This window comes from Melampsora larici-populina, assembly GCF_000204055.1.
Source record: "Melampsora larici-populina 98AG31 unplaced genomic scaffold MELLAscaffold_73, whole genome shotgun sequence".
Classification (NCBI taxonomy): domain Eukaryota; kingdom Fungi; phylum Basidiomycota; class Pucciniomycetes; order Pucciniales; family Melampsoraceae; genus Melampsora; species Melampsora laricis-populina.
The window spans coordinates 8,859-34,152 of NW_006768837.1; the positions used below are offsets into that span (position 1 = coordinate 8,859).

Genomic DNA, 25,294 nt, shown 5'->3' on the forward strand with positions numbered 1-25,294 from the left:
TACATATCGCAGTTCATTCTACACGTCATTTGTTTCGATAACGTTTTTAACTTCTGAAGGTCCCATTACCAATCGGAAACTACCTTTCTTGTGCAAACAAAGTCAAGTCCAATTGACCGTTGTAATCATTCTCGCACTCCATTTCACGCAGAACGTGCAATTTGTTTTGATTGTGTGTCTAACTATCTGAACACACAATCGCCAAATTCTCAAATTCATCGCTCTCGCCCAATGCGCGAAAGCGGTAAATGGATCCCATCCGTTCTGCGGGTGCTGGCATCGATACGTTCCAGCAACGCGAGAGCACCGGGTACAGTTACGGTCTTCAAAAGAACGGAACTGACACAGCTTCCAATGGACTGTTCCGGGGACCGTTCATAGCGTTGCTGCAACGCTCTTTGGAACAGGTTCGAGACTGTTTCATGTCCTGTGACTTTTCCGTCTGGGAAACGAGGACTGAAACCTGAAACCTGGACACTTTCCTGGCACGTTCCAAAACAATTCAAATGTCGTACCGTCTCTGTAACGCTACATTCCCATGTTTTGGAACGTGCCACTTACCCCCTGGTGTAAACCCCTCCTCTCTCAGCCTTCAAGGATTTTCCCTCAAGCAATTTATTACACACATCTTTTAAAGAACCCTTTAAAGTTCAATTGAAGTACATAATCAAAAGTCTTATAATAATAAGACTAGTGATTCACTTCAACTCTTTAAAGCAGCTTCCTGCCTAAAAGATAAAGTAATTCTTCTCTTCATCCCTTGGATCCTCTACTTTCCCTAAGTAGAATACTTCAGGTTAGTGACCTCCCAAAGAACTCCAGGTTGGTCACCTTTTGAACAACTGCAGGTTAGTAACCTTTATTAACTCTCAGGTTAGTGACCTTTTGAACAACTGCAGGTTAGTGACCTTCTGAATAACTACCAGTTGGTGACTATAAACAACCAGGCTAGTGACCTACACACCACTCTTTAATCTATTACCTTAAAAGATTAAAGGAGGGCTTTGGATCCAGCCTTCTCATATTTATATTTCAAACCTCCTTTTAAGGAGTCAATTAACTGTAGCCTGTCTGGATTTACCCAAACAGGCCAGTTCTATTCTTCCTCCCCTTTCTTTTCTTATAATCTTATTGTAATTACATTATATTGAAATATACATATAATTATTTAAGGTTTCAAACCATCTTGACACACCTTTAGTGAGCATTGAGCACTCTCAAAGAGTACCCAACCCACACATTTGGGGGCCTCATCGTGTTGAAACTCAACCTCAACCTTCAACCAAAAGTGTGAGATTTCACACCCCTAGACAAGAAATAAGAAATATACAACTGTAGGAGTGCATGTGATTGACCACAACCACTTTTCCTTAATTCATAACACACTCAAACAAAACTTTTTATTTACAATTTTTTGTTTTGTTTGTGGTGTATTCCCCAATTTGAGTAGTACACTGAAAATAGCTATTTCGAGTATTCTTCTTAAATTTGAGGACAGTAAAAAGCCCGGATTACAGCAAGAAGAGTCCGACGAGTCGGGTATTATTACATTACAGAAGCTGAATTTCGAAAATCCAAAGACCCTTACGCAAGTTTCAAAGGAGAAGCACCTTCCACAACTACTCATTAAACAAAATCGACACCAACAAGACTATCATTCAGATCTAGGAGAACGCAGTGGACGAACGATTAGAAACTCAAAAACTCACCAGAAACAGCAGGGAACTTGAATCAAAAGTCAAAATTCCGAAATTTCGCCAATCGGACCAAACAACGAACAGAGCTTCAAGAGAGAAGAGGTTAGTACTGCTTTCGAATTTAGGAAAGCCACAATAATATTTCATCTACGTCGATTCAAATCAATTGATTTCAAGAACAACCACACTGACCAAAATTCCATCCCAAGAAAGGACAGTTCTACTCCGATTTATCACCGCGAACGAATCACCGAGCGAAGTTCTTTCGTGGTGATAATCACATTAGACAAACAAGAGACACAAGTAAGCCAGAGAAAAACTAATACATACTCTTTAATTTATCTTTTGAGAGTATACTTACTGACATCACTACATAGTGATCCTTCTCGAAAACGTCATTAGAACCGGAACCGATCAACGACTTCTTTCGTATAAGAAGAACGTCGATCGCGATTTGCTTCGTTCCTCAGGAAGTCTCTTTCAAAATCAAGCGACCTGTTATTCTTACTCTAACAAATCAAACAACTTCAACAAACTCTTCTACCTTATTAAAGTAGTCTATAAAATCAAAAGTAATCAAACTACACTGTCCCCTTATCCTAATCCAAGATCAAGTCAAATTGAATACTAATACATATTCTTGCCTTGTTTTGTCTTTTCCAACCACCCTATCTTTATTTCGTTTTGTATTGATTCCATTTAGTGTCTTTCCCACACCTATTCAATTCGCTCGACCTCGCCAATCACGGCACTCCTCAACAACAACAACCAGCTGAAGTTAGTCGCACAAACCAATCCACTCCAGCCTTACCTGATCAACCGAACTACGACGGTTCTGTCTTGGAGTTTGAAGACGCCTACGGAAACACCTCGCACGAACCAATCGTCATTGAGTCGACCGTAACCACCCCTGCCGCCAATCCATTAGTTCTTGAAGTTGATTCTCCCGGATCGGACGGTACTGCAAGAGAACCAATTCGAGCAGAAGGACCTCCACCAGAAAACCTAATCACTAATCAACAAAGGAAGTGCTTGTTATACATATCGATTGATATTCTTACTGTCATTATTCGGGATTGAGAGCTGTCTTACTAATATATATATATATACAAAAAAAAACATCACATTCATCGAATCGATTTTTTTTTCTCATCTAGGCAACCAAAACGTGAATACTGGTGTACCGAACCAAGGGCAAGGACCGCAATACCAGCGTAAGCTACTCCAATTATCGAACATTGTGATTCTTCAAATATTACAATTAAACAAGTACTAATAAATTTATTTTTACGATAAATAATTCCTCAAATTGTATCAAACAATTGTGGTACCAGAACCAGGAAACGTTCCAGCTCAAGGGTATCATCATCAACAACGTAAGTTTCAGGTTACTGTCAATTATACGTTTTGTTCATTTAGTCTCAAATTTAAGTTTTTTTTTTCTTTCTCTTCATCAACAACCGTTCTAGATCACGCAAACAGTCAAGGCCACGCTGCCCAAGAAAATCACCAAGATCTAGAACCGCACGCGGATCGTAAGTTATCAACTTCCTTTGATTAGAAATTTCTACAAATCGAATTATCAATTGACTTTAATTTAAATCTCCCTTTTCACAAATTCCTGTATAATTACCCATCATGTCTGCTAGAAACTCGCAACCAGCAAGCAGGACAAGCTCCACCAGTACACGCGGGTCAACAAAACCGAGACAATCAATTGAACCCGTACCACGGACAACACGGCGGACACCAGTGGGGGAGCTATTCGAGCCACTACCCGCATCAGGTAAGCCAAATCCTAAACTAGTCGAGAATTTTGCAAAAGAAAAGGATATTAATAAAAAAATCCTCTCATTATCGACTGAAGACTCAGCAACAACAGGCCGGTTACTATTACCAACCGACTTACCCGGCCCACTTCCCAGCTCCAGTGGCCCAGCATCCTCCTGCCCCTTCCCAACACCATCAACCCCAGCCAAATTACCCTCCTCATCAGTCCCCTGCTCATCAACCACGCCAACCTACTCCCAGTACCAGCAACCCCAACATGCCTCCACCTCCTCCTCCTGTACTGTCTTACCAGCAGACAAGGGACGCAGAGGAGGCGAGGCTTCGCCAAGCAATCGCCAACCTCAGACGAAACCTAGACGAAGCGAGAGTCGCGGGGAACAACCCGAACTTCAGGCAAGTTTTAGGTGTAGCGAAAGAAACTCACAAGGAGTTGGAGGACTTTCTGGGCGGCAGGCGCTATTGTCAGAAGGTAGAAGAGATAGCGGGCTACAACCCCTATTGCATCAACCCTCAGACCATGATGGAGTACGAGCAGCCAAGACCAGAAGCGGGTCCCTCGAGTCAATGTCGCAAGAGAGCTCGCCAAGAAGAAATCGAGGAGTTAGCAGAGACCTCATCCAACCTCTTGGATATGATGCTGATGGTGAAGCGTATGAAGCAAGACGAGAAGAGAGAGTCAGACAAGAAAGACAAGGGGAAGGAGAAAGAACAGTAAGTATTCTTCCTCCTCCCACATCTTCATTCCATCATCATCCTTCAGTTCTCTATGCTGAAACTCCCTTTACTGGCCCACCTCTAGATGATTCTCCAAATCTGCTATCCCCTTCTCTTAAGTCTCTCAAGTCAGAAGAGGATCAGCTAGACCAAGTAGTCAATCAAGGACTATTCAACCAGTCGTATTTAGGCTCACAACCAAATCAAAAAAAATCTATTTCTTCCTCTGTTTCACTCTCAAACACTTATATGGATTTAGATGACCTTATACGAAGAAAAACACATGCAATCTATGAAAAAGTTGAGCACTTGAATCCAAATCTGATTCTCCTAAAGAATCAATGTGAGCAAAGTGAGCAAGTGAGAGTTAAAGAATTTAAAATGAATTGCCAAGTACAAAAAACATTCTATGATGATGTTATGAAAAATTTCTTAGAATTGAAAGAAGAACTTAGTGAAATTAAATCACTAAGTTATGAATTCAAGAACCAAGAACAACATCAAACTGCTTATGAAGATGTTAAAGTAAAATCCACAGAATTAAAAGAAAAATTTTCTGAAATTCAAGAAATTAAGAAAATGATTCTTGAAAATAAAAAAGACCCTCAAGCTGAGATAAAAGATAAAGGTAAAGGAAAAGAGAAAGAACACATACCTAGTTCTGAAATGAAAGAAGCAAGTGCATCCACTTCTAATACAAGCCAACATGCCAAACCAGGAGAAACTGAGATACACAATGTAGAAATCACGCCAATGTATAGCCTGAACAAAACTCAAGCCTTAGTATTACAGATTCAAGAGAAACTCAATACCACGTTGGAAGAGGCAAATCTATCAGCATCTCAGAAAAATATGGTTAAACAGATTACAAACTTAGCTAATCAAATTGCCTCAAGGATATCTGAGACTGAGAAAAGGATGACTTCCAAAATCAGCAGTCTTGATAAGAGTGTGCATGAGACAATCAATAAAATATCTCGAGAGAAACAAAACATTCAAGAGACTAGTGACATAGTAATAGGTGATCTTGGAGAAATGAAAAATGCAATTAAGCAAATAGAAGTGAAATTGGATAAACAACTCAAGCTACCAATCAAAGATCCTTATAACAAAATTGAGGAATTACTTAACAAATTTGAGAAACATGAAAATCAAGTCAGTTCTACAATTGGTGAAATTAAAGAAGATAAAAATATAACAAAAATTCGTGAGAATTTAAATGAACAACAGCAACAATTTGAGAGCAGTATGATGAAATCTTACCACTCATTACAAGAGAATATAAAAAACAATCACGAACAATTAACAAAAGAATTATTGAAACAACAAGACATACAAATGAAGTCTTTTACAGAACAAATGTTGAAACAACAAGTAATTTTAAATCAAAAGATACTGGAAAAGAATGTTGAAATACAACAACAACTGTTACAGATGGATGACAATGCTAATACAGCAAGATTGTCAATCATTCAAGAACTTAAACCCGGCATACAGAATAACAACAATAATGGTCCTACACCAATAAACCAGATAAATCCAAGTATAACCTATAGACATTCACATCAGTGAGTTATGTAGAACCTGTACCAACTCACAGAGACTTTCACAGCCCAGCAATTCGTGAAAGAACAATTATGAGAGAAGAAACAATCCCACCTTGTGAAAGGTCATTTATGAGAGAAGATACTGTTCAAACAGGTATAACAGAATCCGCTAGGGAAGATAATGTGACTAAAGCTTTGACTAAACTCTGGCCAACAGGCAAAGATTGGAAAAAATTCAGCGGAGACGGTGAATATAATCATAATGATTACATTGACTGGTGTGATGTTTTAATTATCACCCTGAAAATGGACCCTCTTGTTGTTGTAAGCCATTTAGCAACAGCCTTTACGGGCACAGCAGCGCAATGGTACATGGATAAACGTAAAACTAGAGGGTCAATGACGTGGAATGAGTGGAAAGAAGAGATTCATAAAAGGTTTGGCAATAATGTTTGGAAGAATAACATGGAAGAGTTATTTATGAAAGACAAATTTGATGCCAATACACACACAGATCCCACAGCTTGGTCTTTGAAGCAAAAGAAGAGAATCTCCGCTTTTGATCCAGATTCTTCTGAAGACAGAATAGTCAATAAAATTCTAAATAAAGTTGATGGTGATGCTAGAAATGCAATCAAGAGTCAACTCTCTACACCATATGAGTGGGACATGTTTCTAATGGTGTTCAAAGATATTTTCGAAAATACAACCATCATTACAAAGAAAAGATATTTGAATAGACCAAGGAGACCTTTTATTGAAAACAGAGCCACCTTCAAAGATGATAAATTACAAGGTCCCTCTAGTACAAGAGTCCAACCAAGCACATCAGAAAGGAAACCTTCCAGAGCATGCCCAAACTGTGGAAGTAAAGATCCAAAACATCAATGGAGAGGATGTAAAGATAAAAAAATAAATGTGATCGAAGAAGACACGGAAGAGAGTGATAATATGAATGACGAGTTTGACTTTCAAGGAGGACAACTTTCAGGGGATTCAAGTTCAGACAGTGAAGGAGAAAATCCTCCAAATCAACATCAACAAAATGTCTGCATGATTGATACTCATGAAAATAATGAGAAAAGCATCAATATATTGCAAGCGGAAGCAGATGTACCTCACTCATGGCAAGATGACATGCAGATGGAGAATACAATTGATGCAAGATTACTGAAATCCAAACCAGCAGATGGAATGGCACATACACTAGGACATCATGCAATGGCTCGAGCATTAGTAAATAATTGTAAAGTACCAATACTTCTGGACAGCGGAGCATCATGCTCAATTGTGGGAAAACATTTCTTATCTGAAATTATACCAGACTGGCAAGAAAGAATCATGCCCAGTAGTCATGTGAAGTTCTCCGGAGTTGGTAGTAAACTTCATGCTCTAGGCGTCATAAGCTTACCAGTAATATTTCCACATGTCAAACAGTCAATTAGAATAAATGCTGAATTCGTAGTAATGGAAAATGCAAACAACAAGTACTTCATATTGGGCGCAGAAAACTTGAGCCAATATGGATTTGATATATTTCATAGTAAAGAAAGATATTTTACTATTGGCAATAATAACAAGAGTATTAAATTTGCTTTAATGCAACACAAAGAAATTTTATCAATTAAACCTGACAATACTATGGAGTCTCCAACAAATGAAGACATACATCAACTTCGAGAAAAAATATTGGAAGCTGAGTTTGGACCCAATCTTACCTATAGTCAGAAAGAAGATATAATCCAGATGGTAATTAAATACAAGGATCAGTTTGGATTGGGAGAGCAACCTCTAGGAGTTATTAAGAACCATCCAGCAAAAATATAACTCACAATAGATAAACCTTACCCGCCTATTTTGAGAAAAGGTGCATACCCTGCTAGCCCAAGGAGTAGAAAAGAAATAGAAAAACACATTGAAGAACTACTTAAGATGGGCGTAATACGAAAAGTAGGTAGTGATGAAGAAGTTGATATAACTTCGCCTGTTCTGATAGCATGGCATAATGATAAATCTAGACTTTGTGGAGACTTTCGTGCTCTTAATCAATACACCAAGCCTGATAGATATCCCTTACCAAGAATAGACCAATCCTTGACTAACCTTTTTAATGCAAAATATATTACTCTCATGGATATAATGAAAGGATTCCATCAGAACATCGTAGAAATATGTAGCAGGAAATACCTCAGAATTATTTGTCATTTAGGAATCTTTGAATATATAAGGATGCCTTTTGGAATAAAAAATGCTCCAGCTTTCTTTCAAAGAATGATGGATACAGAGTTTTCAAAAGAATTAAGAGAAGGATGGCTCAAAGTCTACATTGATGACATCATAATTTTTCATACCACATGGGAAGAGCATCTAGAAGCAATGGAGAAAGTATTGCTAAGATCCAAAGCCATGGGTATGACAATATCGTTAAAGAAATGTCACTTTGGTTTTGAGGAATGCAAAGCTCTAGGCCACCGTGTGTCAGGACTATGGGTAGCAGTGGACCAGAACTCTGTAGCAGCAGTACTACAAAAACCTTGCCCTAAAGACAAGCAAGAATTAAGCTCATTCTTAGGATTTACAAGCTACTACAGAGCCCACATTCCAAACTTTGGGATCATTACTCGTAGTCTCTACAAACTATATGCTAAAGGCGTAGTATTTGAAATGACTAAAGAAAGAATTGATGCAGTAAATAAAATAGAACAAATACTTACAACAGCGCCAATTTTGTTTCACCCTGACTTTGAGAAACCTTTTAAACTCTATGTTGATGCATCAATTGAGGGTTTAGGAGCAGCACTCCATCAAACACAAATAATTGATGGGAAACCAAAAGAAGGCCCTATTGTTTTTATATCCAGAAAATTGACAGACACTGAAAGTAGATATTCTTCACCCCAGCTCGAAGCTTTAGCACTAGTTTGGGCATTAGAAAAATTACACTACTACCTTGACAGCAGCTACTTTGAAGTAATAACAGATTGTACAGGAGTAAGATCTCTGACAAATCTCAAATCTCCAAGCAGACACATGTTGAGATGGATGATGGCAATACAAGAGTATAAACCATTCATGACAATTACTCATAGACCAGGAAAATTCCACAATAACGCTGATGGACTAAGTAGAATGGCATTACCAAATGATTCCAGTAATCCAGCATGGGAACCTGAAGAGATGGAGAGAGACATTCCTGTAATGGGAATCAGCTTATGTGAATTGTCTGAAGAATTTTTTGATGAAGTAAAGACTAGCTATCAAAAGAATAGTAACACAGCTAAACTCACCAGATTATTGTCTGCGCAGAATACTGATCTGAGCCTGTCAAGCACACTCGAGCAACCTTGGAAAGATGGACTAGCTTAAGGAAAAATCTCACTTGAATCTGACCTACTATATTTTAGAGAAAAGCATACTGCAAATCTCGTAATAATAAATGCTGAACACATTCAACAAACATTGCACGTGTGCCATGATGAGTTTATGTCAGGGCACCTCTCAGAAGACCGGACAATAGACAGAATCAAAAGCACAGCTTGGTGGCCAAATTGGAGACAAGACGTAGAAGAATATGTGAAGACTTGTGAAAGATGCCAAAAAGCAAATAAAGCCACGGGAAAAAGGTTTGGTTTACTTCAAAGAATAGAAGAACCAACGTACGCATGGGAAGTTATTAACATGGATTTTGTTACTGGTCTTCCACCATCATTAATTAACAATTACAACTGTGTACTGGTCATTGTAGACAGATTTTCAAAAAGAACCAGGTTCTTACCATGCTACAAAGAGGCGACAGCAATGGATATTGCATTACTATTCTGGGAAAGAATAATTAGTGATGTGGGATTACCACGAATAATCATCAGTGACAGAGATCCAAAATTTACTTCTGAATTTTGGAAAAGTCTGCATACACTTATTGGAACAACATTAGCTCTTTCCACTGCGTACCATCCACAGACTGATGGTCTCAGTGAAAGAAATATTAGTACCTTAACTGAAATCATCAGGAGATACTGCACGGAAGGACTCTGTTACACAGACAGACATGGACACACACATGACTGGCACACATTACTACCAGCTCTAGAATTATCATATAATAGCAGCATACATAGCACAACAGGAAAAAAGCCTTTTGAAGTAGAAAGAGGCTATTGTCCTAGATTACCAAAAGACCAGATAAAAATAAAAATGTTGAATTTCATCGAACTTCTTTAAGTTTCTTTGATATGCTTGGTAAAGCAAGAGCTATAGCAGCGCAATGTATTGAATATTCTGTAACTTACAATCAAGAAAGATGGAATAAAACCCATAAAGAACCTAAGTTTGTAGTAGGTGAACAAGTTTTACTCTCAACCACCAATTTTACTAATCTACAAGGACCTAAGAAACTTCAAGACCAATTTGTTGGACCTTTTGTAATACTGAAATTCCATGGAAGCAATGCAGTGGAAGTAGCACTGACAGAAGAATTTGGGAGAAAACACCCAGTATTCCCAATTTCACTAATAAAAAAATTTCATGCTTCAGATAAGAGCAAATTCCCTGACAGGGAAATACCCAAGAAAACTCCTATCAGATTTGAAACTGATGGAGAAAAGATTTTCTCACATATCATAAAGCAAAGGGAAATACAAGTCAACGGTAAGTCTTCAACACTTTATCTTGTAAGATACAAGAACAGAAGTGCAGATGAAGATGAATAGCTACCAGCTGATAAAGTAACCAATGGCAAAACAACGTTGAGAGACTTCAGAGCACAAAAAAGAGCTCATAAACCTTCTGAAAAGAAGTAATGACCTCCTTTAAGGGTGGGGAATGTCAGCCCTGGGTACATATACATGTACCCAAAACTAACTTATAATATTAGACTTTTACTTATAAGCCAAATTACATGTACATACATCTTATAAAACACATGTAACATATAATAAAACATATACAAACATCAATTACATATGTATATACACTTAAAAACATATGTAACATGTAATAAAATACCAATTACACCTCATAACTCAGTGTCAAGAGTTAAAATGCTTATACTACATAAATTACATAACACGTATATGTAATTATGTTATATTAATAATAATAATAATTAACTGCAGGTTAGTAACCTTTATTAACTCTCAGGTTAGTGACCTTTTGAACAACTGCAGGTTAGTGACCTACATCAACTCACAGGTTAGTGACCTTCTGAATAACTACCAGTTGGTGACTATAAACAACCAGGCTAGTGACCTACACACCACTCTTTAATCTATTACCTTAAAAGATTAAAGGAGGGCTTTGGATCCAGCCTTCTCATATTTATATTTCAAACCTCCTTTTAAGGAGTCAATTAACTGTAGCCTGTCTGGATTTACCCAAACAGGCCAGTTCTATTCTTCCTCCCCTTTCTTTTCTTATAATCTTATTGTAATTACATTATATTGAAATATACATATAATTATTTAAGGTTTCAAACCATGTTGACACACCTGTAGTGAGCATTGAGCACTCTCAAAGAGTACCCAACCCTCACACTACAGAAGCAAGTTCCACATGGGTTAGCTACCAGATGAATAGTTGAAGTAAGAGAAATCAAATGACTTACATCATTTCCGCCCTGGTAAGCTTCTCCGAAATAATCTTTGATACGGTTGTAGATTGATTTGGCCTGATCATCCTGTTTAGATTTCTTGCCTGATTTGAATTTGGCGTGCTCATCCTCGGAGTCCTGAGTTAAGTTGACCTCAATTCGTTTTCGCTTTGGAGACTTTGACGAGGTTTTTCCCTAAACAATGATCATCGAGTTTAATTTGTCAGTTATTAGGTTTAAACATTGAAATTGAATTTGAAGAGAAAAAAGGCAAGTACATACCATGTCCTGAACTTGAGCATCCTTCAGCGTCACCATTGTAGTCTTCTTAGGGCGCTTTGAGGTAAGACTTTTACTATTAGTAGTAGTACGATGTTGTTTGGTTTTTTTTTTGTTGGAATCGCGTCGTGCGGCTGGGGTATCTGACTGAGATGCCTCTGCTTCAGATTCTTGGGTTTGACGGCGCTTACCCTTATTCTTCTCGACAATATCAACGGAGACATCAGAGTTAGATTGTATGATTGACTTTTGAGCAGAATCCGTGGTTCGACATTGCTTTCCCTTGGTCACTACTAAATCCACTGAGGCCTCGGAGTCGGATGGTACAATGGATCTTCGAGAGTCGGCAGGAGGAATAGTCATTGACGAAGGGCAGCGAAGTGGTGTAATTCGGGTGCTGTGTTGACGGGGTGGATTGTTGGAAGGCTCATCATGGTCTGGTTGATCCTGAGCCTGTACGGTAGAGGATGGTTCATCAGAAGTCAAGACAGGGGTAGTTTGTTGATTAGAAGCAACGCCTAGGGCCATATTGGAACCCGCAGTTGAAACTGGAGGATTCTGATACTGAGATGGGGTATTGGAAAAAGGAAAAGCAAGTGAAGATGATGATAAAAATGTAATCGAATTGAGAAGATGGTCAGATAGAGTCAACTTTGGAAAGAGATATATGAAATAGTCACTTACTAGGACCTTGAAACTGTCAAATAAAGGCACCATAGCGTCCTCCATCACTACGTAAGGCGCTAAAAACGGTCAAGCCCATGAGGTTAGACGTCCCATGATGGAACGTCGACCAAAATGGAAGTCGAATGAACTAGATGATACTGAAACGGAAGGACGAAGCAAGGGGTGTGGAGGTGTGAATAGGTGTAAATTGAAATAGGGTATAAGTCAAAGTGAAATCCGGTGTCGGAGGTAACTTATAAGTCAATACATGTCGATACTGAAAGATACCGTCAGATACTGGGGTACTGCCCGAGTGCCTGACCGGTAAAGTATTGGCATCCGCGGCACTTTACCAGGTACGGTATCGGGTCACAGGATACCTGACCTGTACCTGGCGAGTACAGTATCGCCAATACCAATACTAAGTATCGGTGGTTGGATACTGTACTGAAACTCACGATACCAATACTTTACTGAGAATGGTAAAGTAAAGGTGGCGGCGTTGACACAGGGACAGGGGGGTTTGGAGCTTGAGGAGTAAGTTCAATATTTTTTTTAGTTTTGGGAGCAGGTTTCTTTGGAGGGATGTCAAAGTATGAATAAAGTGTGTGTGAAGAAAATAGCCCAGGATATAATGATTGGTAAGTCTTGAGCAATGAGTTTTAGAACAAACTTTTCTGCAACATTGGGGGAAAAGATTTTGCCAGTGAAACAGAGTAAAATGCTGACAAAAGATAAATTGAAAGGGAAGTAAACTAAGGAGGTTTTTCAAAAACATGAACCAAAGATGTTCATAAGATTCATGATGATGGATAGGTTGAAAATTCTGAAAAGTGTCAAGGCTTCACAAAAAGTTGAATAGGTTTTTGTGGGCTGAGTGAAGAAATGGTGGTAGAGAGTAGGAAGGAGGAAGGAAGAGTTCTGAGAGATGTGAGATTTTTGTATCTCAAAAATTCCCATCTAAAGCTGATCCTCACATGACATGTCTGAGAGATGCACGTCCAGGCCATCAGAATTTATGTGTAATTCATCATGCTTGAAATGTATTGTAAGTATTCATTGTTTGTGATTGGTGTAAAGGACTTGTAATGTCCTCACTTTGAAGTATTTCTCACGGAAGGAACAGGAGGGAATGATGCCACTAGGGACTTTGGAGATTCTAGAGCCAATGTATGTGTGATGATATTGTTACCAGAATCTGGCCCCAAAGGAATGTAATATGAGATCAGTCTCAAGTTCCCTCTATAGGGCTAACAAATATAATCAAGAATAAAGATAACAATAATATAAAAGAAGAGAAAGAAGAGAAAGCGCTAACCTGGCTCCAAAGGAATGTAATACGAGATCAGGCTTGAGTTCCCTAAGGAGCCAGTCCATCAATGTGGCGTTCTGAGGAATATATGAGTCTACTAATTCTATGTCTAAATCTAGTTAAGTGCCGTGGGTATCCATTTGTGATGATGTATGTAATACATCATTCCAATTGGTAATACCACGCTTGCCTCTGTGATGTTACAGTATTTCAAAGATGATGTCTCTTAGTTGGGTGCCCAACAGGACCCCGGAAAGCTCCACGGAAAGTATCCAACCTAAAACCACACCAATTGACCTTTTCAATACCCCGTGACGCGGGAAAAACCCAAAAATCAAGCTTAAACAATTCCGGTTACGTCGGTAGGTTTAAAGAGCAAAAATCGCTAAAAATCTCCCAGGAGACCAATCCATTTGTTTTTGGTCGGTACGTACGTCCAAAAGACAGTGTTTTTGGGTGTTTTTTTCAACTCAGGAGAAATCCATACCTGTCACATCGGTAGGTCTAAATTCCAAAAATCTGATTTTGGCTTGAAAAACCCCCAAAAAATACCTTTTTTGTTGGTACGTTAGCCTTTTTTTGACCCTCAATCCATTCATTTTACGTCGGATAGTTCACCTGGAGCTTTCCGGGGTCCTTGCCCAACAGATAAGGGCCCGTTTGGCTGAAACCCAAAAGTAGCTTTTGGCCAAAAGCTACACCAAAACCACAAGTACTTTTCAATTTTGGTCAAAAACACCGGCGTTTGGTAAGTTCGTTAGATCAAAATCAAAAAGCACTTTTGGTCAAAAGTTTGTCCATGTTCAAAAGCAGCCTTGAAGCTGTTCTTGAGACAAAAAGTGACTTTTGCCCCATCTCCTTGTTCAACTTTTGAACTGCCCACTCAACACCCATCAACCACACAACACCCTTCCCCACTCAACTGTTCCTTTCTACCAATGCTGATACAAATGTAATAGTGACTGTCTCTTTTTTTGGTGATTGAAATGTGAAAGAATGACTTGATAATGAATTGAGAGGAACAAATCTGGTTGGCAAAATAGTTAAGAAAACAATTGACTAAACACTTTACAGCTTCTTTAAAAACGATTGTGGTCATTGATGACCGTGATCCATGGTTTTAAAGATGATTTGATGGATTTTCAAGTTTTGACTTGAAAAGTCTTTTCAAACCATCTTTACTGAACAGTTGAACAGTGATCAAAAGGTCAACAATGATCAAAATGATCTTTTGTCGACCTTCTTTGGTCAACTGTTTGGTAAACGCAAAAGCCAAAATTCAGCTTTTCATTTTGCCCCTGGACAATGGGGCAAAATGAAAAGTTGTTTTTGTGTAACAACTCTTGGGAAAAACAGCCAAACTGGCCCTAAGGTTTGTAAGCAATACAGTGATGATTCTTGGATATTTTCTTGGCCGTGGAATGGAGAACCACCAATGGAGCTCTCAATGTTGTGTTATAGGTATTTTTGATAGGAACAGGTTCAAAAAACCCAGCTGTAAAGACAGGCTTGACTAACAAGATTTGGGTGCTGTTTGCCGGCCATGATGGGTAAGATGATCCTTCCAAATTCAAGCATTCATTTTTATTGAGCTGGATTGGATGACTCCGGAGCCAGCAACAATGACCATCTTGTATAAAAGGCTAACTGTTGAAAGTATGTTCAACACTGTCTCTTTTCTGTTGATTTATCCCAAGAAAACACATTGGAGATATTTGTCTTTGACAATAGGAATGAACTCAATCTATGGGGAGCGCTCTGAAAAGGTCAATGGTTGTATATCTTTCTGACATCATTCAAACAGAAGGCTCATTGATGAGAGGATCTTGAAATGATCTACTCCTAGTTATCCATCTCAGAAAAACGCAAGGCAAGGTATCAAGTCATTTATTTATGAATAGATAGATCAATATCAATTTTGATAGGACCAAGTGCGCTCTGAGTGAGGGTAGTGAAAATAACACAAAATGTGATACAAATACCAGATCACAACATCACATCAAAGTTAAAATGAAAAACAGCTGATTCAAAACCACTAAGCACTAGCTCAAGCTACAAATGAGAGTAATAGAATTTTGATGTAATAAAAACCCTAAGGCCAAGTAGAGTGATCTACAGATGCAAAAAATAAATTCCGGGCCAGCCCGAAAAGATTGGAGAAATCAGAAGGTTTTAAAAGGATGACATACCAAGGTTGAATCAGATTGAGTGGCTCAAACATTGCAGGTGATCAGGAAGGGACGTAGAGGGCCAGGAAGTTGATTGCTTGGTGACATTCATGTAGCCTGTGATTGCACTCTGGCAGCTTGTTTTTGCTCAAAGACTGCCCGGTGTTGTAATTGATGACTGTAAAAACTCTTTCCTACTATAGGACTTATCAAGACCTAAAATAAAGGAGTTCATTCTTCAGTAACACTGGACATTCACATAACACTAACAAGTGCAATTTTTCCAATTTTGGTCTTATATGATTCCAGTTGAAAAATTTGACTTCATGTGTTTATCAGATTGATGTCACTTGCTATCTACTTTCAAGGTACTTCCTTCATGGATCTCTCTTGACTTCTTGACTTATTTCCCCCGCCCAAGCTTACTGCCCAATTCCTCTGTCTCACCTTTGTATTCTATGAGAGGTACAGCCAATTCAGAAAAGCTGGGTTCATCTGTGGAAATCATCCCTGGCAAGTTGTCATGGAAATAATGCTGCAGGAAGTCTAAGCATATCAAATCATGAATTATAGAATCAGAAGTGGTTGGGTTGTTGCAGCTAGCTCAAAGTGCCACTGTGTTCTCAAAGGCATTTAGTTCCAAAAGCTCCTGTGCTCTCTTCATTATTAAATGTTTTAGTCTCTTGTTAAATCTATTGTTCCCAGTTTCTGTTCAAACTCATCTAATCTCTCTAAACTGCTCTGTTATCAATCTCTCCACTATTCAACTTGCCCATGGAAGATATCTAAACCTACAAACAACTACAAGATCAGCACAACAACCAGTATTGTTGATTGTAACTAACTGCAGGAGGAACTTGCTACCTAGCTATTGTTATTAGGTAAATTAGAAGCCTTTGATGGTTGCTATAAAGCATACCAAATATATGTATTGACTTTTATCATTGTAGACATAGTAGGGATCATCCATTAATCCTTAAGTTACTCATAATTGCCAAGTACAAACCAGTGCTGATTTTTTTGGTATGTACTGATTATTGTCTACAATGTACCTTTTATTATTTCTGTATTTATTGTACCAACTTCTTGATTTGGTTGTTTTGCAATCTATTGTGGGAATTAAGTGCTGCAATGAAGACTCAAAGATCTCAAACTATTAGACAATCTTGCCCACAAAAGTCAAACAAATTGGCCGGGAATTCATGCCAAGCTTCTCTGATCTACGTGACAAAAGTGATCAGGTTTTGGCAAAACAATTATAACAGGCGTTTCTCGGTTCAGAAGGAAAGATGGTTAAGTTTGGGTCACATACCTGAGTTGGAGCTTTCTGGGGGTTTTGGAATCTTATCCCCACATACCTCCCAGGCTTTCACCGAATCGAGTCTGTTTGTTAAATTGTCTCGGACCTTATCTATATGAAACCACACGTTGGTGCGGGAGCCCACATCCTTACCATCTCCGGGTTTGGCATTTTCCTCGATTTCGGCGAGATAAACGAAAGTTTTGACCCTGTAATATTCTTCTGCGTGCTTTTCCTCCTCCCAATTGTACATTTCATTCGAGAAGTGAGCATTTTCATAACCAGCTAACCAGCAACATAGATGAGTCACGTGATCAACAGAATGAATACATCAAGAACGACAGGGGGCAAAAACAATCATCTCAACTCACTCTCTTCTTTCAATTCACGGGCAGCAGTAGCTAGATCATTGACATCCTCCAGATCCAGCTTCCCGCGTGGGAAACAATACCCCCTTTCTTTACCCGACTTCTTTGGGAACGAGAGTAGGACTTGCGTCCCTTGATCTGTGTGTCTGTACGGGATCACCATAACCCTCAAGCGCTCTATGTCACCCGTAACAGTGGGATTGCACCGAATGTGAATGGTGCTGACATAGAAAATCATCGAGAGGATTGGAGAAAATCTCATCTTTGGCTGGCAAGCAAGTGAGTGGCGTGATACGGTTGAATTTGATCAGTGATGTTAAATTGTCGTTTTTGAGGGTCGAATTGCCAGTAGTGAATCAAGCCGCCTTGAAATTTCCACTTCAGATAGCGATCCGGATTATATGTGACGTTGATAGGGTGCCTTCCGACGTGATCAAGCTTCCAAGCGATTTCGGCAGAAGTGGTGCTTATTCAATTTACACACTTTCTGGTGGAATTGTTCCGATATCTTAATCTAACACAACTCTGCAAGAATGAGGATATTTATTCCTATATTTCTTAACACGACTGGTTTTGTGTTCTCGATGTCACCGCCTTTGTGATGTAAAGAAAGTTTACCTTGAAAAGGGGAGAGTTTCAGGCAATATTCGTGTCACCTAAACGGAAGAAGATCATGTGGTTTTAATTTTAAGTTCTCCTGTTCCTTCCGTACATGGTTTTTTCTAAGAAGCAATACAGAATCATTGAATGGGATATTTAAGTGAGCCGTAAAAGTGGAAAATTGAGGCATTGAACGGCAACTACGGGGACGCAGGCAAGTAGTTGAGAGTTGTTGACAAGAAGCAAGTACATATCACGTGTTTCGGCAGTGGCATTCATCGAATTGAAAGTGTGTTATGGACCATGTACCGCGATGGTGTGTAACTTCACAATCGCGGTTGATTTGAAACACTTTGGCTCTTGCAAGATGCTTGTTCCTCTCAATGCCCACCACAACTTTTTGTTTCAAAAATCGATGATCTTTTTCAGTGGGCATCCCCTACCCTCAGTCTTGAGAGTTATCATGAGGGACTGGTTCAAACATGGACACGTGGACAGGTCAAAACAGAATATTTTCATTAAACAAGACCAAAGTGGAACATTCCAAAAAGTTACTTGACATCGAGAAATATCATCTTAAATTTAATCCCTTTAAGCCCAATCACCCCAATCAAACGCTTCGGCAACAGGAGCAGGAGCGGCTTTCGCAGCATCAGGATCAGTATCGTTGACTGGTTGACTTGCAATCTTATCATCCCCACCCCATCCAGAAGTCACTGTGTTATTGGCTGGCTTTTGACTCGCACTTTTATCATCTCCACCCCATCCAAAACTCGTACTTTCACTAACATCATTATTATTTGAATTTGACCAACTTGATCCACCCCCAGTACCACCTCCACGACCACGACCTCGCCCCCGATCAGACCCACGATCACTAAAAGAACCACGATCCCCTCCAGAGTCCCCAAATCTACCTCTGTTATTGCCCTGACTAAAATCATTCTCAAACCCATCTCTGCCTCTGCCTCTACCTCTACCTCCAAATCCCCTCCCTCCTCGCTGACCAGAAGACCCGAAGCCTCCTCCTCCTCCTTCACCGCCTCCAGTACTCCAGCTTGCGCTCCCGCCACCGCCTCCAGAGCACCAACCACCGCCTCCACCGCCACCATCACCGCCGCCCAATCCACCATTTGATCCCCAACTCGAGTTCTGATGACCACCTCTCCCACCTCTTCCGCTTCTTGAACCCCAACCCGAATCTTGCGCACCCGCGTTAGTACCCGTCCCATTGATTGATCCTCTACCTGCATTTTGACCACCGGTATCACCACTTGCCCCCCAGTCTGATTTTTTATTGAAGCCATTAACTTCCGTCTTGTTTGAAGAACCCCAATCCGAATTTCCATTCACCGGATTACTTCCTGCACCCGTGTTTGCGCCCCAATCTGAAGACTGATTGTTTGGAGGTATTTCTGTTTTGTTATTCGAAGTCGAACCCCAACCTGAAGACGAATTTCCTCCTGCACCAGTATCAGCTCCCCAATCTGAGTTCTTAGTCATCGATTTACCTCCTGCAACATTGATATCTGTTCCCCAATCGGTGTTTGGTGCGGGTCGATTACTTTCTGGCTTATTGATCGATCCCCATTCTGAGTTTTGATTGATCGGATTATTATCAATCGGTTTAACGCTTGATCCCCAATCCGAGTCTTGACCTACAGGAGCAACTCTAGTGTTCGATGAATTTTGACATTTTTGAATCGGTTTAGGATCCCAGTTAGTTGAACCAGGTGAAATAAGCATTTGATCATGCTTGATAGTAAATTCTTGAATTTGTGTTTTAATATCTTCATCAATAAAGGTTAATGAACTATTAAGTTGAAGTTGAATTTTTTCTACAATTCCAACAGCTCGAGATAAATAAGTTTCATAAAGTTGAGAATGATCTGGATGTGATCCAGCTGTATCAGACTTATAAGAATTTAAAATTGAAACACGTTTTTGATGTTCACGACGCGAATCGAGTAAAATTTTAGAAAGTAAGACAGATCTAACAATTGTCTCGAGTAAATTGTGATCGAATTTTAAATTACTTTCGAATTCCACTTTTTCAGGTTCGGTTGCAGTTGATCGAGACGGATCGGCAAGAGGTGGTGGGAGGGGCGCGAATGCTCCTGAGTCCTCTCCAAGTAGCTCGTTGTTGTTTGTCGTAGATGCAGTAGTGGAAACCTTTTTGGTCTTTTTCGATGGCGCCCCTAAGCCCCACGGACTGACGAATAAATACAATATTGAGGATCAGCAATTCCAAAGTGAAACACTTTCTATAGAGTTGATCACTCACTCATCATCATCTTCATCGCCATCACCATCACCATCACCATTACCATTACCATTATCACCATTTCTGATTTCAGTTTCTACTGTCAAAACGTTTTCAGAGTCTTTGTCCTCTGTTCTGGCATTGGTAGGAGTTGTTGAAGTCGTAGTCTTATCGATCATAGTAGGTTTGGATTTGAGAATCTTGGGTTTAGGCAAGAAGAGGTTAGGAGTTTTAGGTTTTTTCATAGTTGATGGTATTGAAGTAGTAGGGACTGAAGGAGGAATTGGAGCACGTTTACAGAAATCGGGTACTTCGTATGGGTATGTGTTTGGATTGACTGAAGCCCAATCATGAACAAAGGGTGCAGGACATTCCGGTACTGGATCGTTTGTTGACATGATGTTTTATTCGCCTTTGTCTTGTTATACCCACATCAAGATGAAAGTCTTCTTTTGGTGTGTTTCTTTACGAGATCCGTTAGTTGATCTCTTTGTCTCACTCGTCTAATATAGACTTCGATTGTAGTCTCTTTCAACCTCGATACATATTTTATGTTTCGCTTTTCAAACTTTCGATTGTAATTTTTAAATCCGGATGAGCTGAAGTTTAAAACGTGTATCCTTGATGACAAACCTTTGGAATTGATATGGAAGTGTGATGTACATTTGTAAATATATAAACAGAGTTATGAGTTTATTTCCCATGATCACAACCGGCCTCTACAAGATTTATAAGTAAAATGTGTCGACACTCAAAGCGGTGGGGTGGAGTTTGACAAGATTTTTCGCACGGTACGGCTACCCAATCGCTGAGCACCTCGGTTGCAAGAATGTGGTACACTCTCTTTGAGGTCAGAAGCGACAAGCCTGGTGATTATATGCAAAACGATTGATCCGATTCTAAGGCTGCTGAGCTAACTTCTATGTTCTATCTGGTGTGAGCGCAACTTGAGGTCGGGGTATGTAATTTAGACCCAGAACCTTTGTCCATGAAGGGCTGGAGTGGTGATTTGAACGGGATAACGCCTTCATAGTTCTCGAAGGTGCACGAAAGGCGAACAGGGGAGGCTTGTTCATCATCAGGGATCGCAGATACTATGTACACCAGCGGTTGGATTGTCAGATCGAGTCACATGGGAAGACTGAGAGCTCAAGTTTGGCCACAGGACGTCAGCCACCAAGCTAGCTTTCGACTGTCTCTCAATCTCGTATAAACTTCCAAGAGGAAATTTCATGAGCCAAGTTTCACCATGGCGCTTTCAGGTCTGTTGGGCTTCAGCGCTGATGAGCGTGCTTCGAAATGCTGAGAAGGAATGCAATTGCGATCCCTTCCTCACAATGTTCCTGTAGAGAACTTATTATTGTGCAATGATAAAGGGTAAAACCAGCACTGTTATCTCAAGCCACTTATTCTGGATTGTATTCGAAGACTATAGCTATCAAAGAGTTCAGTGAGGAATAGTGATCGAATATCACGAAGGAGCAATGTGATCAGAATAATGGATCACCACTCTACTGATCTGTGAGTTACCTTCAGGTATCGGATTTGGAATTGAGAGAACAGCTATGTATAACCTGGAGACAAAAGGGCAATCGCAAGCTATACTCAACACTTTCTACCAGGTTTAGAAAATTGAAGAACGGGAATCTTGCAAACCTGTCCTTGACCTCAATTCTTCGCAAAGCCTTCTTCGACCTCTTTACGTTTAGACTTCAAAGCCGCAACTTTGTCCTCCTTGGTGGCATCGTAAGAAACCACAGTCTGATTGAAAGGATTATCAGGGTGCTTTTGAAATTGCTTGTAGAGCAAATCATGGTATTGCTGAAGTCTCAATCCCGGATGCTAGAAGCAAAGAAGTATGGATCAGTGAGGAACACGAATAAGTGTGTACAAACTTGACAATGCAAACCTCCTTTCTAGCGATGGGCAATTCTGTCTCTTTGTAAGCCTCAAAAGCCGCTTTGAATCTTCTTTCGGGATGCGCATCGACACTTATAGCAGCTTTTGCGCCTAAACTTGCCTTGTCGTTTCTTTCGAGGACTACTTCTGACAAGGCCAAGATCTAGAGTACAGCCATATTACAGTTGACATGATGGACCGCCGTTCTCACTTGAAATCAGTGCAGACTCACATTGTCCTGGAATTTGAAATGCATTAGCACTCTCCTTCGAATCACGACGCAATAATCTCAGATGAGTAAGCACAATGATAGGCTTACAATACCGCGCGCTTCGTACTCTGGAACCTCGCTTGGGATCGACGCAGTTGATTTAGGTGAAGTAGCTTTTGGTTTAGAAGACTTGGATGGAGCAGCCTTTGGCTTTGGAGCGCTTCGAGCGATGCTTGCTGCTTCTTCCTCACTGTGTACAAGAGTGAAGTCATTGATCAACATCTCGAACCAGCAATAAAACCTTGCATCTACTTACGCAATACGGTCTCTTTCAGCTTTGGCAGCCTTGGCTGCAGCAGCCTTCGCGGCCTTCTCCTCTTTACCGGCCTTTGTTCGACCTCACATCATCAGCAGAAATTTGTCAGCATGAGATCAGGTTCGGAAAATAAAAAATGTCAATGGCATCGAGATACCTTTCCTTTAGCGCCATCACTCCATTTCTCCGCTTCTGCTGCTTCTGCTGCTTCTTTTTTCTTCGTGTTCACTTCGGCTTCGTGAGCAGATTTAGCTGCCTATACCAAAAACTTTAAACAACTTTGGGGACTAGAAACCGAACCTACAAAACTGGATCTAGACAGACCTTTGCCGAAGCACCTTTACCTCCGCCCTTTGCCATTGGTTCTGATATTGGTATTGGTTCAGGAAGTTGATGATTTCTGATCGTAGAAGTTCAGGTCTCGAGGAAAAAAACAAAATCGCGAGCGAGGCAATAAAGCTTGATACATGCGGACCCATTCGATATATGCATCGTTTGCCTGTAGAGTCTACATGTATGCTACTAAACAAGCAAGCTCTCATTCGGGTCATCGGGCGCTCGGAAAGCCCCGTTGACGGACCAGCAGTGCTCAGAGCTCGCTTCTTGTTCCTCCGCTGAAAAATCTCAGCCAGATCCTTAATTATTTAAGGCGATTGATAAACCACGCCGACCTGAAATCACATATGACACCGGTTTTCCTTAGGTCGGATTCCTCTGGAAGTTATACAGTCCAGAACTTCCTGTAAAGGCTTCAGGAGCTTTCTGATGCTTTCTGAAGCCGGCTTCTGCCATCATGAAGTGTGTAAAAGTGGGTGTCATGATTATGATCGCTGACGCCGACTTGCCTACAGTGTGTGACGCCGAGTCTAGATCTCAGTGTAATAGATCGTACGGTCTTTGGCTCGTTTTCAAACACTTTAATCGTTGATTTACGATCTCCAACAGCTTGACCGAGGTTTGCCCCAAAAATCAAGCAATTTGCTGTCAGACCCTTGTCAAGCTTTGTTACATCGACTCACAGTTGGTACAGTGGGTAAACCCGAGTACGTGTTCCGACCTGCCCTGCAAAATCAAATTTCACCTTTCAGGTCAATGTCGGGGCACTCAATTTGAATGTTTGAGACTGGCACCCAGACCATTGAAAAGGCATTGCTTTGATGAATCTAGGAATATGGTTTTGGAGACCAAAAATATGATTTTACTCTTTTAGAGGTTTGGATTTTCGGACCTAGGCCTCAATTAGGTACCTATCTAGCTACTTAGCGGCGCACTAGGCCTATAATTTAATGAATATGGCTGCTCAAGTGGCAAATAACAACCAAATTTGCTTTTTTTTCAAAAAAAACCAAAAGTTTTGCAGCCTAACACCACCCCTCAACCTTACACTACACCAAATGTCATCTTTACCGGGCGGTAAGGAAAACTACTGACATAGAAAAGTCCTGAGGCAACAGGAAGAGAGCTAAAAATCTGAAAAAATATGCACCTTGTTCCTAGATGTTGGGGCGTCATGATGAGTATTTTTTTGTACTTTACCTGCAGATATTGATTTATGTACTAACAATAAACAGCTGAAAATCATCAAAAACTCACATGTAACAATACCTGAAATTTGGGTCATGAGTATGAAGACAATATTTTGTGGTCTAAAAACCTCAATAACTTTTGCAATTCTGATCCAAATAACTCGATTTTTGGTTCATTCAAAAGCTGAACTATTCTCCTTCACACTTCATAATGTTAGTAAGGTGCTATCTAGTCATTTAAACACTCTACATATGTTCAAACAGTTCTGCGTGAATTGCTCTGTAGGATCTTTTTTAGACCAGCTACAGATGTGATGTCTCAATGAAAAATGTAGAGGAAAGGCTCACCTTTTTAATGCACTTCAAATCGAGTGATTTGATTCAGACCTGCAAAAGTTATTGATGTTTGAAGATTCCAAAATCCTGTCTTCAAAGTCAAGGGCCAAATTTCAGGTATTGTTACAGGTGGGTTTTTGATGATTCTCAGCCTTTATTGTTAGTACATTAACCAATATTTGTGTGTAAAATACAAAAAAATACTCGTCATGACGCCCCAACATCTAGGAACAAGGCGCATATTTTTTCAGATTTTTAGCTCTCTTCCTGTTGCCTCAGGACTTTTCTATGTCAGTAGTTTTCTTTACCGCCCGGTAAAGATGACATTTTGTGTAGTGTTACTCTCCCGCCAAAAAAAGCAGAAAAAATGGCAAAAATTTCTCAAAAATTTCGGACCCAAACCTCTATGCGGACTGGCTTGGAACACGTACTCGGGTTTACCCACTGTAGACACAGTCAAGCACAGTCAACATAGAGTATGACACATATGATAATCAATGGGTATCAATAGGTATTGGTGTTATCTTTGAAGTTCAAGTTGACCAGCAAAAGCGGAGAACGGCCCTTATGTATTTCGATTCATTCTATGTACAATATGTATATGTTAGGATCAGATTGTATAAGACCTCAATAGGTTCCTTTCAGCGAGTGCAAGGACTTGTTGAGTACAAAAGTTCATCATAAGTCCTTTGATGTCCTTCGATGTTTGTAATT

General features: G+C 40.0%; 4 protein-coding genes across 4 annotated transcripts; 1 reads left to right on the plus strand and 3 right to left on the minus strand.

Annotated features, from left to right (window-relative positions):
* Positions 1-2,702: 2,702 nt before the first annotated feature.
* MELLADRAFT_57889 (uncharacterized protein) lies at positions 2,703-4,514 on the plus strand (the record flags this gene model as incomplete). Its single annotated transcript, XM_007417430.1, has 6 exons — positions 2,703-2,911; positions 3,032-3,073; positions 3,167-3,232; positions 3,347-3,483; positions 3,565-4,199; positions 4,288-4,514. 2 exons carry the CDS (start codon positions 3,745-3,747, stop codon positions 4,289-4,291), a joined length of 459 nt encoding a protein of 152 aa, XP_007417492.1.
* Positions 4,515-17,065: 12,551 nt separating this feature from the next.
* On the minus strand, positions 17,066-17,691 carry MELLADRAFT_68716 (uncharacterized protein; the record flags this gene model as incomplete). The annotated part of the gene is made up of 2 exons (XM_007417434.1): positions 17,066-17,346; positions 17,433-17,691. The coding sequence occupies 2 exons, from the start codon at positions 17,689-17,691 to the stop codon at positions 17,066-17,068; spliced, it is 540 nt and encodes a 179-aa protein (XP_007417496.1).
* A 929-nt stretch (positions 17,692-18,620) lies between these two features.
* Positions 18,621-20,690, minus strand: MELLADRAFT_68717 (uncharacterized protein; the record flags this gene model as incomplete). Its single annotated transcript, XM_007417435.1, has 2 exons — positions 18,621-20,241; positions 20,314-20,690. The coding sequence occupies 2 exons, from the start codon at positions 20,688-20,690 to the stop codon at positions 18,621-18,623; spliced, it is 1,998 nt and encodes a 665-aa protein (XP_007417497.1).
* A 1,270-nt stretch (positions 20,691-21,960) lies between these two features.
* Positions 21,961-23,078, minus strand: MELLADRAFT_68718 (uncharacterized protein; the record flags this gene model as incomplete). Its single annotated transcript, XM_007417436.1, has 7 exons — positions 21,961-22,134; positions 22,202-22,354; positions 22,424-22,429; positions 22,511-22,652; positions 22,719-22,789; positions 22,876-22,974; positions 23,043-23,078. 7 exons carry the CDS (start codon positions 23,076-23,078, stop codon positions 21,961-21,963), a joined length of 681 nt encoding a protein of 226 aa, XP_007417498.1.
* Between the last annotated feature and the right edge of the window lie 2,216 nt (positions 23,079-25,294).